The sequence below is a fragment of the Echinops telfairi genome, unplaced genomic scaffold (genome assembly GCF_000313985.2).
Source record: "Echinops telfairi isolate 266 unplaced genomic scaffold, ASM31398v2 ScPeMD7_5;HRSCAF=22, whole genome shotgun sequence".
Taxonomy (NCBI): domain Eukaryota; kingdom Metazoa; phylum Chordata; class Mammalia; order Afrosoricida; family Tenrecidae; genus Echinops; species Echinops telfairi.
This window is the reverse complement of record NW_022103901.1, coordinates 15084697-15101120: the sequence shown is the minus strand read 5'-3', so window position 1 is coordinate 15101120 and position 16424 is coordinate 15084697. Positions and strand designations below refer to the sequence as shown.

The 16424-nt window shown below is 56.8% G+C and overlaps 1 protein-coding gene across 1 annotated transcript in view; it reads left to right on the top strand.

Annotated features, from left to right (window-relative positions):
• Window positions 1-10985, top strand: part of FBRS (fibrosin) — a 12968-nt gene extending 1983 nt beyond the window's left edge. Inside the window, exons 2-20 of the mRNA XM_045284843.1 lie at window positions 9-140; window positions 439-618; window positions 1396-1431; window positions 1550-1579; window positions 2580-2628; window positions 2721-3021; window positions 4070-4135; window positions 4728-5029; window positions 5190-5395; window positions 5539-5583; window positions 5802-5897; window positions 6068-6136; window positions 6816-6845; window positions 7188-7262; window positions 7531-7648; window positions 7757-7837; window positions 8689-8772; window positions 8881-9088; window positions 9181-10985. Coding sequence (XP_045140778.1) covers window positions 9-140; window positions 439-618; window positions 1396-1431; window positions 1550-1579; window positions 2580-2628; window positions 2721-3021; window positions 4070-4135; window positions 4728-5029; window positions 5190-5395; window positions 5539-5583; window positions 5802-5897; window positions 6068-6136; window positions 6816-6845; window positions 7188-7262; window positions 7531-7648; window positions 7757-7837; window positions 8689-8772; window positions 8881-9088; window positions 9181-9760 — 2688 coding nt within the window. The 3' untranslated portion in view covers window positions 9761-10985. The remainder of the gene's footprint in view (window positions 1-8; window positions 141-438; window positions 619-1395; window positions 1432-1549; window positions 1580-2579; window positions 2629-2720; window positions 3022-4069; window positions 4136-4727; window positions 5030-5189; window positions 5396-5538; window positions 5584-5801; window positions 5898-6067; window positions 6137-6815; window positions 6846-7187; window positions 7263-7530; window positions 7649-7756; window positions 7838-8688; window positions 8773-8880; window positions 9089-9180) is intronic.
• Window positions 10986-16424: the final 5439 nt, after the last annotated feature.

The window sequence follows — 16424 nt, the reverse complement described above, 5'->3', positions numbered from 1 at the left end:
GCGGGGAGGAGGACGAGGAGGAAGGGGGCCCAGACGACGGGGAGGCCGAGGAAGAGCCCGAAGAGGAGGAAGAGGAGGAGGAGGAGGACTTGATCGATGGCTTCGCTATCGCTAGCTTCTCCAGCTTGGAGGCCTTGCAGGTGGGGCCTGATGGGAGTGGGGGTTTCGGGGGTGGGGGGGGGCGTCAGAGGGACAGTGAGAAAGTGCTAGTGCCCCGAGTGGGTGGAGTTGAGGGGGGAATGCTGGCACCCCAAACCAGAGCAACCGGCTTCTCTGGCCAGCTCTCTGCCCCACCCTGGGTGGGAGGAGGTAGAGCCTAGTCCCCGGGGACCCGCCAGCTTCCCCGGGCTTCGAGTCACTTCGGCAGCCTGGTCACCTCCAGAGAGATGAGGAGCTTTCTTTCCTCCACCCACCTCAGTCCCACCTCCTCCCCCACAGAAGGATGCATCTCTCCAGCCCCCAGAGCGACTGGAACATCGGCTGAAGCATTCTGGGAAGCGGAAGAGGGGGGGCTCCAGTGGGGCCACTGGCGAGCCCGGGGACAGCTCTGATCGGGAGCCGGGCCGGCCCCCTGGGGACCGGGCCCGAAAATGGCCCAATAAACGGAGGAGGAAAGAGGTGAGCTTGCCCCACATTCCCATCCTGTAAGACTCCTGAGGCAAGGGTGTCACTGGCCTGGGCCCTGTTTCCATCCCCGCCACCACCACCACCACCACCATGTAAATAGGGACTCCAGTGCCTGAGGGCTTTGCCCTCGGGTCGGACAGAGCAAAGCTGGGAGGCCTGGACACGGGACAGACCCAGCAAAGAGTTGTCCGCACTCGGGCCCACACTTGGGACCGCCACGCATTCTCTGAAGCAAGCTGCTAACCCGTGGGGGCACTGAAAGGGGCTTGAAGTACTTAAGTCATGGGAGACAAGTGAGTTAGATGCGGTCCCTGCCTGCCCCTCAAAGCGGTGACAACCCAGCAGGAAAGCACTAGTCAACAGACACCTGTCCAGGGTGGAACCTGAGAGGCTCCAGAAGGCAGAGATCTGTGAGAAATGTACAGAGACCCACATGAGGAAGCCACGTCACTGCCTGGGTACTAGGGACGGAGTGGTGCTTAGGGAAAGCCCCCTAGGATGTCTTAGTCAGGCCTGGGAGGAGAGTGAGGCATTTGCTAAGAGGAGAAATGGGCCAAAGTGGCTTGAGACCAAAGGACAGCCCGGTGAGAACCGGGGAGGGGGGACTGGGAAATGGTGATTGCCTCTGGAGCGCAGCAAGCAGAAGCAGCTAGGGCAGCAGTGGAGAGCAGATTGCCAGGCCTTGAGGGCCTTGCCTGGGGAGTTTGGACCTTATCCGAGGAGTCAGCCAGTCAGCCTCCCTCACCTCTGGACTCTGGTCTTTCCCAGGCCTCCTCCCGGCACTCTCTGGAAGCGGGATACATAGTAAGTACCATCACCTTGCCCTGGCCCCTGCCCTTCCACTCCCCCACTTAAAGTCCCCTCTCCACCCTCCTCTACTCCTCTTTGCCCCTGTGACACCTCTGTCTTTCCTTCCCCCCAGTGTGATGCTGAAAGCGATCTGGACGAGAGGGTGAGTGGGGACAGAACCTGTGGAGAGGGCAGTGTCACAGTCTGTCAAATGGACTATGGTTCCGAGGGCTCCCAAGCTTAACGGAATGCCCTCTGAGTGGGTTGCATGGGTTGGCTGAGCCAGGGGGTTCGGTTTTGGGAGGCAGTTGGAGCCGGGTGGGTAAGTGAATTCCTTGCTATGGAGGCTAGAGCTAGCTAACCAGAGAGTGGAAGGCCCACGTCTTGATGGACCATCCTTTCCAGAGCTCTTGGATCCCTCAACAGTTGGCCAGGGACATCCAGAATGCCTGAGGAACTGGGCTGGCCCCTCCTACTGGCCATTAGTGTGCTCTGCTAGAGCGGAGGGACTGAGCAGATCCCTCAGGAAGGCCCCTAAGCCGCTGTAGTGAGAACCAGGCCCAGCCAAGGTGGATTTCAGTTCATCAGGGCTGCTTAGCTTGTGATGTAACGTGGCCCAGCAGTTGCTCCTCTGCCCACCTGGGCCTTGGCAAGCAACGTGAGTTTGTACTCTCTGATGTGTGTGTCCTGTAGGCTTCTCAAGTAGAGGCTGTGGGGAAACCAGGCAGTGGCTGCTGTCCAGCTCGACCCAGTTTTTGTCAGGCCAGCATAGGGCTGATTCTCAAGATCAGCTGAAACGTCTGGGTTTTTCCCAGGACTTGCCCAACCATGCGCCTATTTGTGTGCAAGTTTTTGTGGACACTTGTAGGTCAGATTGCTCTGTAGGCCAGCAGTTGGTGATACCTGGCCCTCTCGCTTGAATTTGCCTGCTCCTGGCTGCTTCCATCAGGCCTGGCCTGCCAGATTGGTGGGCGGGGCTTCTCGGCCTTTTCCCCCCAACATGGGCAGTTAGAGCCCTGGGCTTTGATGGACTTTAGCTAAGCTAATGCCACAGACTTGGCACTGCCACCGACCAGTCCCTCAGGCTCCAGAGGCTGTTCACCCTCCTGAGTGGACACCTAGCCTGACCCATATCTGACCCTGTCCCTACCCTTCTTCCCCAGGTCTCCGATGATGACCTCGACCCTTCCTTTACTGTCTCAACCAGCAAAGGTTGGTTCCAAGGGCCAGAGCTGGAGACGAGGGAGGGCAGGGGGGTGAGCAGGGGGCCTTAACTGAGCCAGTTTGTCTTCTCGCCCTCGCAGCCTCCGGCCCCCATGGCACCTTCAATGGGAACTGTGAAGCAAAACTCTCTGTGGTCCCCAAAGTGTCGGGCCTGGAGCGGAGCCAGGAGCAGCCCCCAGGGCCCGACCCGCTGCTAGTGCCTTTCCCCGCCAAGGAACCACCACCTCCACCAGTCCCTCGGCCTCCTGCCTCACCCCCTGCATCCCTGCCAGCCACCCCCAGTCTGCCACCCCCACCCCAGCCCCAGCTGCAGCTTCGGGTCTCGCCCTTCGGCCTCCGCACTTCTCCCTATGGCAGCAGCCTGGACCTCAGCACTGGCAGGTGAGTGGTCTAGAGCTCTCGTCTGGTCTGGAAGGGCTTGGCCCTTTTGCCACCCACCCCTGCATCCAGCGGCTGGGACATGGGCTGGGACTCTTGGGCTATGACTTGAAGAAAGATTCTGAGGCCCAAAAGTGGCATAGACACTCTGGGTGGTGAGACGCAGCCCCAGAGATGGAAGCAGGGCTAGGCCCAATGTGGGGGGGCCCGGTCTGTGTGGTTCCCAATGTATTTTGCTGGTGGGACCTTTCTTCAAGGCACACCTGCTGGGGACGGGGTGTTTGGAACCTACTTGGGGAAACATTGGCATGCTTAGGTGTGCTGGCTCTGGCGTCCATCAGACCTCTGTTCAAATTCTCTGCTGTGTACTTGGCTGTGTGGCTTTTGCCAAGGCACTGACTCCCTCTGAGCCTCAATTTCCTCTTTCCATAAAATGGGGTGATGATAGCACCTTTACCCTGGAGCCATCGTGAGAATCAACTGTGAGCTGAAGTAGTTTCCCCCAAAGTGTCTGCCCTTCCCACAGGGGTATTTGAGGTGACTCAGCTCTTCGCGTGCAGACTCGTTCTTCTCCAGCAGCCCTGTGTTAGGTTCAGGAGCCCCTCGGCACAGTGGGGTTCAAGTTGGGCTGCTAACGACACAGTCAGCCTCTGGACACACCAGCTGCTCTGCGGGAGACAGGCTCTCTCATTGGAGTCCAGGAAGCCCACAGGGGCAGCCCCACCCAGTCGCTATAAGTCCGAATCAACCTGGTGGCAGTGAATGTGTGTTTTGAGTGCCAGCTCATGCGCTTTAGAAAAGCTCCAGGGGACCTTTACCCCCTTGATGGCCCGTGGCATTTCTTAGGGCGAGGCTAAGTCAAAAAGACTTTGTAAAGGGAACAGTAAACCGTCCGTCCAGGCTACTTGCCCAGATTTGGTCACGATGGGGAAAGTGGTAGAATGTTGGCAATCTGGTGGGGGTAGATGAAGCAGGTGACGGCATCTGGCGCACAGTAAATGCTCGCCGAAGGGTAAGGGTTACTGATTGTGTCCATGCTGTCTGCCCTCAGAAACCCTCAGGGCCAGTGCGACCCTGTCCTGTTGGGGCACTCTGAGCCAGTATCGACTCGATGGCAGTGAGTTGGGTTTGTTTGGGGTTTTTTTGGGGTGGTGGGAGGATGGGAGGGGGGCCGGCTTGCTCATACTGTTACTGGCATTCTTATTCTTGCTAATATCTTTGGGAAAACTGAGGCTCAGAGAAGGTCATTGACTTGCTTTCGGCGACCCAGCTTGCCAATGGCAAGGTGGGCCTAGAATTCCAGCTTCCTAACTCCCAGGCCAGGACTGCTTGGTGATGGTGTTGCTTCTACCGGAGGTGGGGGTGGGGGTGGGGGAGGGGGCGGAGAGAGACCCCAGGTGGCCTATCGTAATGAAGTGTCAAAATGAATGAGGTGTTTCATGCGGTTGAGTCAGAATAGGGTAGGTCATGTGACTGGAGGTGTCAGGAGCAGCTTTGTGAAGAGAGGGCTGGGAAGGGAGGGGTTGGTGCTAGAGGGGTCACCTCAGTCAGAGGCCTGCTTCCCTGGGTGGGGTGGGAGTGTGGGGGTCGGGTTCCATCACCTCCCATGCTGGAGAACCAAGGTCAGGCCTCGTCCAGGCTTCTGACCCCTTCCCGTCAGAGCTGGCACCGCCCAGCCCCCTCACTCATCTCCCCACTTCTCTCCCCAGCTCTTCACGGCCGCCCCCCAAGGCCCCGGCCCCTCCCGTGGCTCAGCCTCCCCCCTCATCATCCTCTTCGTCCTCTTCCTCCTCATCTGCCTCCTCCTCGTCCGCGCAGCTCACCCACCGGCCCCCGACGCCCTCACTGCCCCTGCCTTTGTCCAATCACAGCTTCCCCCCACCTGGACTGCGCCCCCCACCACCCCACCCCCACCCCTCCTTGTTCTCCCCTGGCCCCACCCTGCCCCCACCCCCACCCCTGCTGCAGGTGCCAGGGCACCCTGGGGCCTCAGCGGCTAACGCCCTGTCTGGTGAGTTTGGGGTCCTGGCCGGCGGGTGGGGGACCATGGCCCGGGGCTCTGGGGCAGTTGGCAGGTAGCAGGGCTCATGGAGGGAGCGGTGAAGGCCAGAAGGGAAGGCCAGTGGCCGGGCCTGGTACCCACAGGCCTGAAACCTTCCCTCCCCCCACAGAGCAGGACCTGATCGGCCAGGACCTGAACTCGCGCTACCTGAATGCCCAGGGTGGCCCTGAGGTGGTCGGGGCAGGGGGCTCAACCCGCCCCTTGGCCTTCCAGTTCCACCAGCACAACCACCAGCACCAGCACACCCACCAGCACACCCACCAGCACTTCACCCCTTACCCCCCGGGCCTGCTGCCGCCCCACGGCCCCCACATGGTGAGCTCCTCAGTGGGCTGGTGAAGAGGCTCTAGGCTTGGAGGCCTGGTTGCGGGGTGGGGGGACGAGGGAGGGAGGGAGGATGTGGCTTCCGGCAGAAGGCCCTGACTCTTGGCCTGGCACCTTATTCTTCCCTTCTTTAGTTTGAGAAGTATCCAGGCAAGATGGAAGGCCTTTTCCGGCATAATGTGAGTGTCTGAGGCTGGGGGTGGGACTGGGAGAGGGGCGGGTTTCGGGGAATGGCATGCAGCAATGCATAAATGCCCGTGGCCGTGATGTTGGGGTCCAGGCTTCAGTTTTAAAAGCGGGGGCCTGGGAGAGCGGGTTGAGGGGTGGCGGCTAGAGGACTGACGGGCAGACCTCTGGGCTATACCCCCAGCTTGGACCGGCCCCCTTCTCTCCACAGCCGTACACAGCCTTTCCTCCTGCGGTACCTGGCCTGCCTCCGGGCCTTCCGCCAGCTGTGTCCTTTGGCTCCCTGCAGGGGGCCTTCCAGCCCAAGGTGAGCCCCCAAGTCACCCCCCAGACCTTCCCATTCCCCACAGCCAAGACCATCCTGCCCTCCTTCCCCTCTGGGCCCACATTTCCCCACAGCCCCGTTTCCACCCCCGCCCTCCTCCAGCTGGGTGCCCTGACCAGCTCTCCTGACAGTCCTGTCACCCCCTTTCACAGAACACAAACCCTGAACTACCACCAAGACTGGGGCCGGTGCCCAGTGGGCTCCCTCAGAAGGGGACACAGGTGAGGGGACCGACACAGATGGGGGTGACTGCACAGTGTGCTAAGGGGGAGTGCGTCTAACAAAGAGAGGAGGTTTCTGTAAACCAGGGTTACAAGCCCCCAGAAAGAAGCCAGTGGTACTTACAGGGGTCTTTTTAAAACTTTTGAAGTCATAGAACCCTATTTTCAAATGACATCTAATCAGAAAACTGTCCACAAAACCTAAGAAGCAGCAAGGGGAGCCAGTACCACCTCACCCACTTAGGCAGGTGGAGACCCCCAAAGCCCACAAGTGGCTCTAGGAACAAGACTGGAAAAGGTCTCAACTTCAGGTCTGGGAGTGGGGTGGGGGGCGGGCGTGGGTAGTCTCCCTACCACCGTGCGGATGCAGCAGGATCCTGGCTGGAGGGTCCTTATTGTATCACGCTGTGTCAGGGTTGGGGAGCCTGTTAGCTGTCTGCCCTCTGACCTGTACCCTTACCCTGGGCCGCAGTGCAGGGATCTGCCCTACAGACTGGTGTTGGTGGAAGGACACCCAGAGGTGGGGAGAGGTGGTAAAAGAAGTTTGGACTCAGCGGGGAAGATTTAGGGGAGCCGCACGAGGTCTTGGTAGAAGCGTTGGGGCGGCAGGAGTGGGGGCGCATGTTACAAAAGTCCGCATTGATGGCAATAGACTTCCAATGTCTGCTTTGCATCCCAGATCCCTGACCATTTCCGGCCACCTTTGAGGGTGAGTTTGGCAAGGACCACAAGCTGCATGCGGCTGGGGCTGATGTTGTGGCTGCGGCCAGAGGGGACGGCTTTGCTTGAGAAAGACTCTCAAAGCGTGGGAGGGAAAGGCCGGGCTGTCACACACCTGGCTTCAGGCAGAACTGCCTGAGGGACCTGGGGCAAGACCTTGTCTCCCTGAGCCTTACTTTGCAGGCTGTAAAATGGACTTAGTCATCCCTGACTGTAGGGGAATGACTGTAAGGGCTGGTGTGGCGAGGCTGGCCTAGGGCCAAGCCCGGACAGAGCAAGTGATGCATGAATGTTCTCTCCTCGCCTTCCCTTGGGTCATCCTTCGGGGCAGCAGAAGCCAGGGAAGTGGTGTGCCATGCACGTGCGTGTGGCTTACATGATCCTGAGACACCAGGAAAAAATGAAGGTACGAGAGCAGAGGCTGGGGGGCGCAGGCCTGAGAGAGCTGGGGTAGCCCGAGCGCCGAGCTTGCACAGAATCCCAGTCAGAGACAGCCCCCACTGACCCTGTCACCATGTGAGTGATGATGCAGTCAGTGCTGCTGAGAGGCCAGCGGCTAGGCACTCCAGCCGGCTGGCCTTGGGGGCGCTCCAGGGCCTGGGGTGGTGGTGGGCGTTGTGAGAGCCAGCCCGCTCCTGGCTCCTCACTCACTGTCCCTTCCTGTTTCTTCACAGGGCGACTCCCACAAGCTTGACTTTCGGAATGACCTCCTACCCTGCCTTCCGGGACCCTACGGGGCTCTGCCCCCTGGGCAGGAGCTCTCCCACCCGGCCTCCCTCTTCACTGCAACTGGTGAGTCTGGCCAGCGCTCTGGGGTCTAGGAGTTCCCCATCTCTAGTCTTGAGGTTCTCCACCTTGTGCCCATTCGGCCTCATAGCACCTCCCACTTCTCTACTCCAGGTGCCGTCCACGCCGCAGCCAACCCTTTCACGGCAGCTCCCGGGGCCCATGGACCCTTCCTGAGCCCCGGCACCCACATTGGTAAGAGCCAAGGGCAGATGGACCAAGCCAGGCCTTGTCCCTGCCACCCAGGAGTTCTCAAGCCGTGGGGAAGGGCTAGACTCAGTGAGCCCCAGGCACGGTACTCCACCCTCTCTGAGCCTGGGTCTCCCTGTCCTTCACATGGGGTGGGGAAGACTGGAGTGGCTCCCCACTTCTGTGAGCTCCGCTCTGACACCTGCAGTGGCCAGTCGTAGGGGAGAGCAGCCACAGAGCAGGCAGGATGGAGGAGGCCCAGCAGGCCAGGAAAGTACGCACCCTGGGTCCTGGCAAGCGTAGCTGGCTTCTTGGTGAGACTTGGCTCACAGAGATGATGTGAACCTGAGGGCAAAGGAGTAGGTTTTCCTGGCAGAGGAAATTAGGAGGTTCCTATCGGGGCTAGTTGAGTTGTCTCACTGGCTGTGTGAAGGGCGTGAGGTTGGGCTCGCGCTGCGAGGGCCTCTGCTTGTCAGGGGTCTTTCTTCAAGTGGCTTCTTGTCACCCTGGGACTGCTACTATGGGCCTGGGTGGGCAGGGTGAGAGGGGTTAAAGACCCTGGGCTGGGCTCCTGGTGGCACTGGCTAGGTGACCATTGGCAAGACACTTCACTTCTCTGAGCCGTCTCCTCGTCTTGAAGCAAAAGTGAGTCTCGCCTGTCTCACAGGGCTAGGTGGGATGTCCATATGTGCCCCGCTGGCCCGAGTCAGGTGCATGAGGCCCTTGCTGGTTCAAGCCGAGCAGCGGAGGGCCCCAGAGCCAGCTTGTGCATCTGCTCCGCTTCGCCTGCCAGTCCCTTCTCAGTGCCCGCACACAGAGTTGGCTGCGCGGGTGCTGACCCTGGCTTTCCCCGACAGATCCCTTTGGGCGTCCCACAAGCTTCGCTTCCTTGGCTGCTCTCTCCAACGGGGCATTCGGCGGCCTGGGGAGCCCCACCTTCAGTGAGTGCCCAGCGGGCCCGGGGGCTGAGGGACTGGAGTCTGTGCTCAGACAGGGTGCTGGGCTGCCCAGGCCTGGTCCCTGCCATGCCCCCTTTGCCCTCTGCCTAGACTCTGGCGCCGTTTTTGCCCAGAAAGAGAGCCCCGGGGCCCCACCAGCCTTTGCCTCACCCCCAGACCCTTGGGGCCGCCTGCACCGCAGTCCTCTGGCCTTTCCTGCCTGGGTCCGACCCCCTGAGGCTGCCCGGACCCCAGGCTCAGACAAGGAGCGGCCTGTGGAGCGGAGGGAGCCCTCGATCCCCAAGGAGGAGAAAGACAGGTGGGCCCTGCCCTTCGCCGCCCACTTTCTCTGCCCACCCCGCCCAGGCCTCCCTGTCCCCTGGACCACACCTTCACTCTCTTGCTCCCCAGGGACCTCCCCTTCTCCAGACCCCAGCTCCGAGTTTCTCCTGCCACACCCAAGGCCCGGGCAGGTGAGGAAGGGGCCCGGCCAGCCAAGGAATCTGTGCGGGTGAAGGAAGAGCGGAAGGAAGAGGCCGCCACAGCAGCTGCAGCCGCTGCTGCAGCCGCTGCTGCCGCCGCCGCCGCCACCAGCAACGGGCCTCAGGGCCTTCACCTGCTGTTTGAGAGGCCCCGGCCACCTCCTTTTCTGGGCCCTAGTCCACCAGAGCGATGCGCTGGCTTCCTGGAGCCAACTTGGCTGGCAGGCCCCCCACGCCTTGCTAGGCCACCCCGTTTCTATGAGGCAGGTGAGGAGCTGACAGGACCTGGGGCCGTGGCTGCTGCCCGCCTCTATGGTCTAGAGCCTGCCCACCCTCTCTTATACAGCCGCTTGGCTCCTCCGCCGCCCCCTGCTGCGGCCCCAGGAGCCCCTCATCTTCTCAGCAAGACCCCACCAGGAGCCCTTTTGGGGGCTCCACCCCCACTTGTGCCCGCCCCCCGACCAGGTTCCCCCCCTAGGGCCCCAGGCCCTGCCCGGGCTGACAGGTGAGGGAGGGGGTGGGGCGAGGGACAAAGCTCTACCCCCCTGTCCTTTTGAGAAGATCCCAAGGCTGAGGTTTCAAGCCAGGGCTGGAGGGCAAAGGGCATGACCTCACCTGCCATCTCTGAGGTCATGGGACCTGGGAGCAGAAGCCCAACTACCATGGCATCAACATCAGGTGAACCATGGGGTCACTGGGAGGGCCGAGGTCACAAACCTAGAGAGAGGGGTATGTAGGTCTGTGTGTGTGTGTATGTATGTATGTATGTATGTATGTATGTGTGGGTGGGTGCGCGTGCGCGCATGTCTCTCCATGAGAGTGGGGGGTCATTTCAGAGCTCATAGCTCGTGATCTGAGGTGCATCTTCACCCCCTTTGAGGGTCCTTAGGCCCTTGACCTGCCTCCCTCCCCAAGGGCTCACTAAGCCAGAGGCCAAAGTGCCCCCCTCCCCCTACACCTACCACCCGAGTCTTCATGCCCTCTCAGGGCTGAGGGGAAGAGGGGCTAAAGGAAGGGGGGTTCCATGTACATATTTATCTCCCCTTCCACATAGCCCCCCAGACCTTTTGTACATTTTTACAGGGGTGCCCCTCCCAAGAACCCCACTTCCTGGGTAATTAAATCCTCAGACTGGTGCTGTGTTCCTAGCCTCTGGCCTCTCTGTGGGGGGAGGATGGACTGCAGGCCAGAGAGCCGGGAGGGGGTCGGCAGGACCCCAGAGCTTCTCCTGGAGAGGTGGGGTCCAGCAGGAGAAGGGGGCTAGGCTGGAGAGAAGGGCCAAGAATGCCTGCTTTGCAAACAGCCCGGCCTGCCAGGGTACTCCTGAGAACGCCCGTGTGTCCCCGCCCTTGAAGCTCAACCTCTATGCCTCAGACTCCACCTCTTAATGCCTCAGACCCTCCCCACCCCACCCCATCTCCAAGTGCCCCCAGGACTCCTGGGCCCTGCACCCGAAAATCCTGTTTCTAAGAACCCTGCCCCAGGCTGAGGGGGGCCAGAGAAAGGTCACCACGTACCACACACCAAAGAAGGGGGTGGGCCCCGGGGCTGGGCAGCGCTGGCAGCAACTCTTAGCGGCAGCCCCACCTCAAAGCAGCAGGCCCCCCTGGGCGGGGCCCAGCCTGAAAGGCAGGGGTCAGTATAACAGAAACTTAACTGTTGACGTTTTCCCCGGTGGGCTTATTCTGTAACATGACTTGTGGATATTTATATAAAAATGAGTGTTACAACGAGGCCCCGGCTCCTCCTTCAGTGTGTGTGAGTTGCCTGCGCTGAGTTGGGCTGGATCCTGGTGGAAAGGCGTGATGGAGACAAGGCTGCCTGTTACCCACCCAGGAGAGTTCTGGTTCTGGGTGGCTGGGTGGGAGTCAAGCATGGGGGATTCCACTGTAATTTTCCACAGACTAGGAATACACAATGTGTACAGCTCCGCCAACACAGAGTGACATTGAGCAGAACATTCCGTTTCCCCCAACCCCTGCCAACCCCCAACCCCCCCGCCCCCATGTTCCGGTAACCGCTATTAATCAGGTTCCTGTCTATTTACCTGTCCAAGTGTGAGCATACACGATTATATTCAAAAAGGATAACTTTTAAAATGATCAGTTATTTTGTTAAATAATACTTGTTTGTTATATAATAATTCATACACAGAGAAATATGAGGCTAAGTCAGAAACTATTGCCACCAGGGTTCCTGTGTGTACAGACAGGCTTATTCCAAACAATGTGTTTGCGGATTGCAAATTCTCTCAGTAATACTTTTTTTTTAAGTTTATTATTAATTGGGAGTTAATACATATTCCATCGCGCAATCAACAGTAATACTTTTTTAGTCTCCTTGGGGTACCTTCCAAAAAACATACGTACTAGGCTGTGGGAAAACACCAATTTAAAAGGTCAGGACTAATACAAAATTTCTAACCAAAAAAATTGGACATTTCTCAACTTGAAACTTCACAGCAAGTTTACCGGAATGCTGGGTTACGTGAAACAGATAGATCAAGCATTTTAAGGAAAGTTTGGGAAGACCTCAAAGATGAGCCAAAAGGGGGAAGATCTTCAACCTCAGCAAATGAAACTGTGGCTGAAGTCCAGAAACTGGTAAAAGGAAATCGCACAATTACCCTTGATGTGATAGCTCTTGAAGCTGGGGTCTCACGTGGTTCCACATTTTCAATTTCTTTTAAAAAAAATCATTTTATTGGGGGCTTGTACAGTGCATGATTTATATACATAGCCATTGTGTCCAGCACATTTGCACATTCACATTTTCAATTTCAAGTGAACTTGGCTGCCACAAGCTTTCAGCTCAGTGAGTCCCCAAATCCTCATCTGCTATCGCGAAGAGTCTGTCCATCAGTCTGACGCAGAATCAGGACTGATGGACGTCATTTTATGGAATGAGTCACAGCCAGACAGTGTTGGTTTTACCAATACAATCTTGAGAGCAAGACCCAATCAAAACTGGCTTCCAAGGGGACCTGCCGGGCCAGTTAAATTCAAGGCTGAGTGATGGGGAGGGATCGGTGGGAAGATGAGTTAGAATAAACTCAAGGCAGAGCTCAATGCAGAAGGTTGTGGCACTGTTCTTTGGGAATTCCCAAAGGATAATCTTCGGAGATTTTCTAGGAGGGAAAAGGGTGATCCTGGGCTTCATAAGTTTGAAGAAAATGGAAAAGTTGGTGAAAAAAGAATTGGCAATGACACCAAGGAATGTTTATCCTTCGTGACAATGTGCCGGCTCCTCCTCAGGGGCAGCAACCGCCCATGTCTGGGAGGAGGCCGTGCCCTCCAGCCCTGCGCCTTCCCTTGCAGGTGACTTCTCCCCGGAATTCAAGAACTTTGTGAATAAGCAGGTTCTGTTTAGGTCTCCCAAGGCTGACAACAGAGCCATTTTCATGTGGTGTCAAGTTCTAGGTCTTAGGGGGAGTGAAAGCAATGGAAATCCCACCTTCAGAAGCATGTAAGCCTTCAATGGAGGGTGTACTGAGAAAGCAGCAGCTTCACCTTTGGATCTTTTAAATAAATGCTGTCTGATTTTGTAGCAATGCTTTTTGACTTGTACGTAGTAAAAGGAAAATGACCCACCATCCCCAGCCCTTGGAAATAACTATTGTCGTCAGGTAAATATTTCTGGTATTCTTCTAGTTAGATACTTCAAATAGGAAACCACCCCCTGGTGGCGTAATGGTTATGTGTTGGGCTGCTAACTGCAAGGTCAGCAGTTCAAACCCACCAGCCGGTCCTTGGGAGCATGACATCGCTTTCAACTCCTGTAAAGAGTTACAGTCTTGGAAACCCAAAGGGGCGGTTTTAACCCTCTCTTACTGAATCGCTGAGTCAGAATGGGCTCAGTGGCAGTGAGCCTGGTTTGGGGTTTTACACTTAAAGTGTATTGAAACCAATCCCGTGAAATGTACTCTGCAATGTCCTTTTTGCAGTGTTAACATCACTCTTAAGGTAACCATTAAAAAAAATAAAAAGGGTCTAAGCCAGACTAGAGAAACTGCCCCTCCCCTGAGTCCTCCAAAATTGACAAAACTTCTAGCCCGGTTCCAAGTGCCCCCCCCCCCCCCGCCCCAAACCAAAGAGAGATGCTCACCTCTTTCTCTACTCACGACCCCTATCTCCCAAGAAATTTGCAGCATGGACAAACCCTGCCAGAAACACCTTAGACTCACCACGCGCTTCATTTTGAATTGATCTTTCGTCATTGCACATTCAGAAACCTTGGACTGTCGCCAATATTCTCCCAACACCCCAGATTGCTGTGCGACCCCTTACGGGGTCTCAGCCTGCAGATTAAGCAGCTTTGCCATAAGAAAGCTCCAGCCCCCCTTCTCTTCTACCGCCACCCATCCCCAAGACCCCTGGGAAAGGCCTCCGTCGCGCCAACAGACGTTAGGAACAAGTGGCCAGCAGGCCAGGCTTCGTTTGCAGACCAGGTTTCACCTGGGAGTCCTCGATCCAGGCGTCTTTGGAAACTCCTGAGATCTGTAGGCACGCCCTGCTTTAGAGCCAGCAGGTAGTCGCAGCTGAGCCACGGCTGGCTCTTGAGATAGGGCTGAGTTCTCCAGGTTGCCATGGCCCTCTCTGTTCTAAGGTCTGGAAATGGGCATCCGTCAGCCGCCAGGCTACTTCCCTAGCCCCCATGAGCATTTAAGTGTGGGACTCTCAAATGCAGGTCCAGCCCCTCCTAGAGCAGCCGCAACACCTCAGAGATCCAGACTGGGTCTGCTGCTCCGCCTGCCTGTCTCCATCGCTAAGAGCGAAATGGAGAGGAAGTTAGAAGCCTCCCTTGGCCGCTCCCGCTTACCTCACTGCTGCTCTTCCATCACACCGGGCACTGGGGATACACAGGTCATCGAGACCAAGCCCAGCTCTCCTGTGCATTGATAAGCAACAAACATGACTGCACGGTGGTGGGGGTTGGGGCAGACTTGGAGAAATCCCCAAAGCCTGGCCTTTTAGGGACTGTCCTCTCAACCACTATCCACCCCATTGCTACTGAGTTGATTCTGGTTCCGAGATCCAATCTTTAGCTTCCTCTTTCTCCCTCAGAGTGGCTGGTGGTCTTGAACCGCTGACCTTGAGGTTAGCAATATGTCCAACATTTACCTGACAACGCTCCTTCTCAACCACTGCACACCCTTGCCTGATCTCACCTCATCTGGTACCAGCTCCGGGCAGCTCCTCCAGCAGAGGTCCACTGATTTGGAACGGTCCCCAACATTTCAGCACTCCATTCTTTTTTTGTTTTTTAGTAGTGTTCTATTGCATAGGTCTGTCACACTGTGTTTAAGCATTTACAGTGCATTGAATTACTTCAAGGCCTCTAGCCAGAGACCCTGCAACTTCCATTCAGTTATTGCTGAGTGGAACTATGCAAATCATATGGTCATGGTCCAGTAGGGAGATTACACAGTTGACTAATAGTACAAATAAGGTTCGTGGTACCCTTCCTAGGGGTGGGACCAGTAAATCAGGTGCATGGAATCCCTGTGGGGATGAGACCATTGGTCAGTTTGCCGCCCTGGCCAGCAAATGCCATCCAGAGGCAGGAGGGCTGGGTGCCAAGGAGCCCTCACTACCACAAAAAGACATGGGAGAGGAGTTTATGAGTCCCTGTGCTGAGAACCTGCTAGACCCCGGAAGCAGACCCACACCCACCCCCCAAAAAACAAGCTCACTAGCATCAAGTAATGCTAACTCATAGTAACCCTATAGGACAGAGTAGGACTGCTCTTGCGATTTTCTGAGACTGTAACTCTTTACAAGAGTAGAAAGTCCCATCTTCCTCTCGGAGAGGGGGTGGTAGTTTCAAACTGCTGACCTTGCAGTTAACAATCTAAGGCAGCGGTTTGGTTCTCAACCCTTGGGTTGTGACCCCTTTGGGGGTCAAACGACCATTTCACAGCAGTCACCCAATTCATCGCAGTAGCAAAATGATGGTGATGAAGTAGCAACGAAAATAATTTGATGGATCGGGGTCACCACCACAGAAGGAACTGTCTGAAAGGGTCGTGGCATCAGGAAGCTTGAGAACCGCTGGTCTAAAGCATAGCCGCGATGCCACCAGGTCTCCTAGGAGTCCGGCCCCGCTATAAAACGGGGACAACACAAGATAGCAAAAAGCAGCCATAGAGAGACAAGGAGCGGCAGCATCAGAACCTGGAGCCAGTGTGAGACGGCAGTGAAACTTCCTGGCCTGCAGAGGCAAGCGGTGACCGGTGACCGTGGGCAGCTGTGCCAACCCACTGAGTGAGAGAGTCTTTGGACAGTAGACTTTCCGGAGGAGTGGGATGCCCTAAGGCACTTATTGGTGGGCCGAAAGAGCGCTGTAATACTTGCCTGAGCAGAGCAGAGGCTGGTCTGGCCCCAGGGGCAAAAGGCTCAAGGGCTGGGAGACCAAGGGTCAAAGAGAAGCCCGCCTGGGAAACTATCCTGACAAGAACTTTATCTTGAGTTATCTTGATCCTCAATGATAACCTATTACCTTCCTCCAATAAACCCCATAACTATGAAAGGTCTACTGCAACAAATTACTGGATACCCAGCAGGGGATGGCTGCTGTCAGAACTAGTTAAAAGGCTGGCCCGCAGGGGTGTGCTGCTTCACAGCCATCCGCCTCTGGCTGTTGATGCTGATAAAGATCCTCCTCTGTGAAGCTAGATAGGGAGGCTTCAGGCCTGCAATTATCAAGCCACTTTTACACCTTTCACCCTTAGTTAACAGTAATGCGATTGGTTCCAGCCTTTGGGCTACTCTGAATAATGCTGCTGGGAATATTCATGGACAAGTTTTGGGTGGATCTAGGTTTCCAAGTTTGGGAAGGAACGGGAAGGAACCTGCCGTAGTGGGTTACACATTGGGTTACTAACCACTAGGTAGGTCCAGCAGTTCAAGACCACCAGCCAATCCACTGGAGAGAGATGCCGTGTCGGCTCCTAGAAAGATGTATAGCCCAGGGATCTCTCGGGAGCAGTTCGGACTGTCTATAGGGCCACCATGCGTTGGAATTGGCATTGACCCGATGGCAGTGGGCGTGGAGAACCAGGCGGCCATCTGCTCCCATCCAGATACGGAGTCTTGTGAACCCTGTGCAGGGTCTCCCCATTGGAATCCGTTCACTGGCTCTATATTTCTTGAGGAACTGACCTCTCCCCACCCC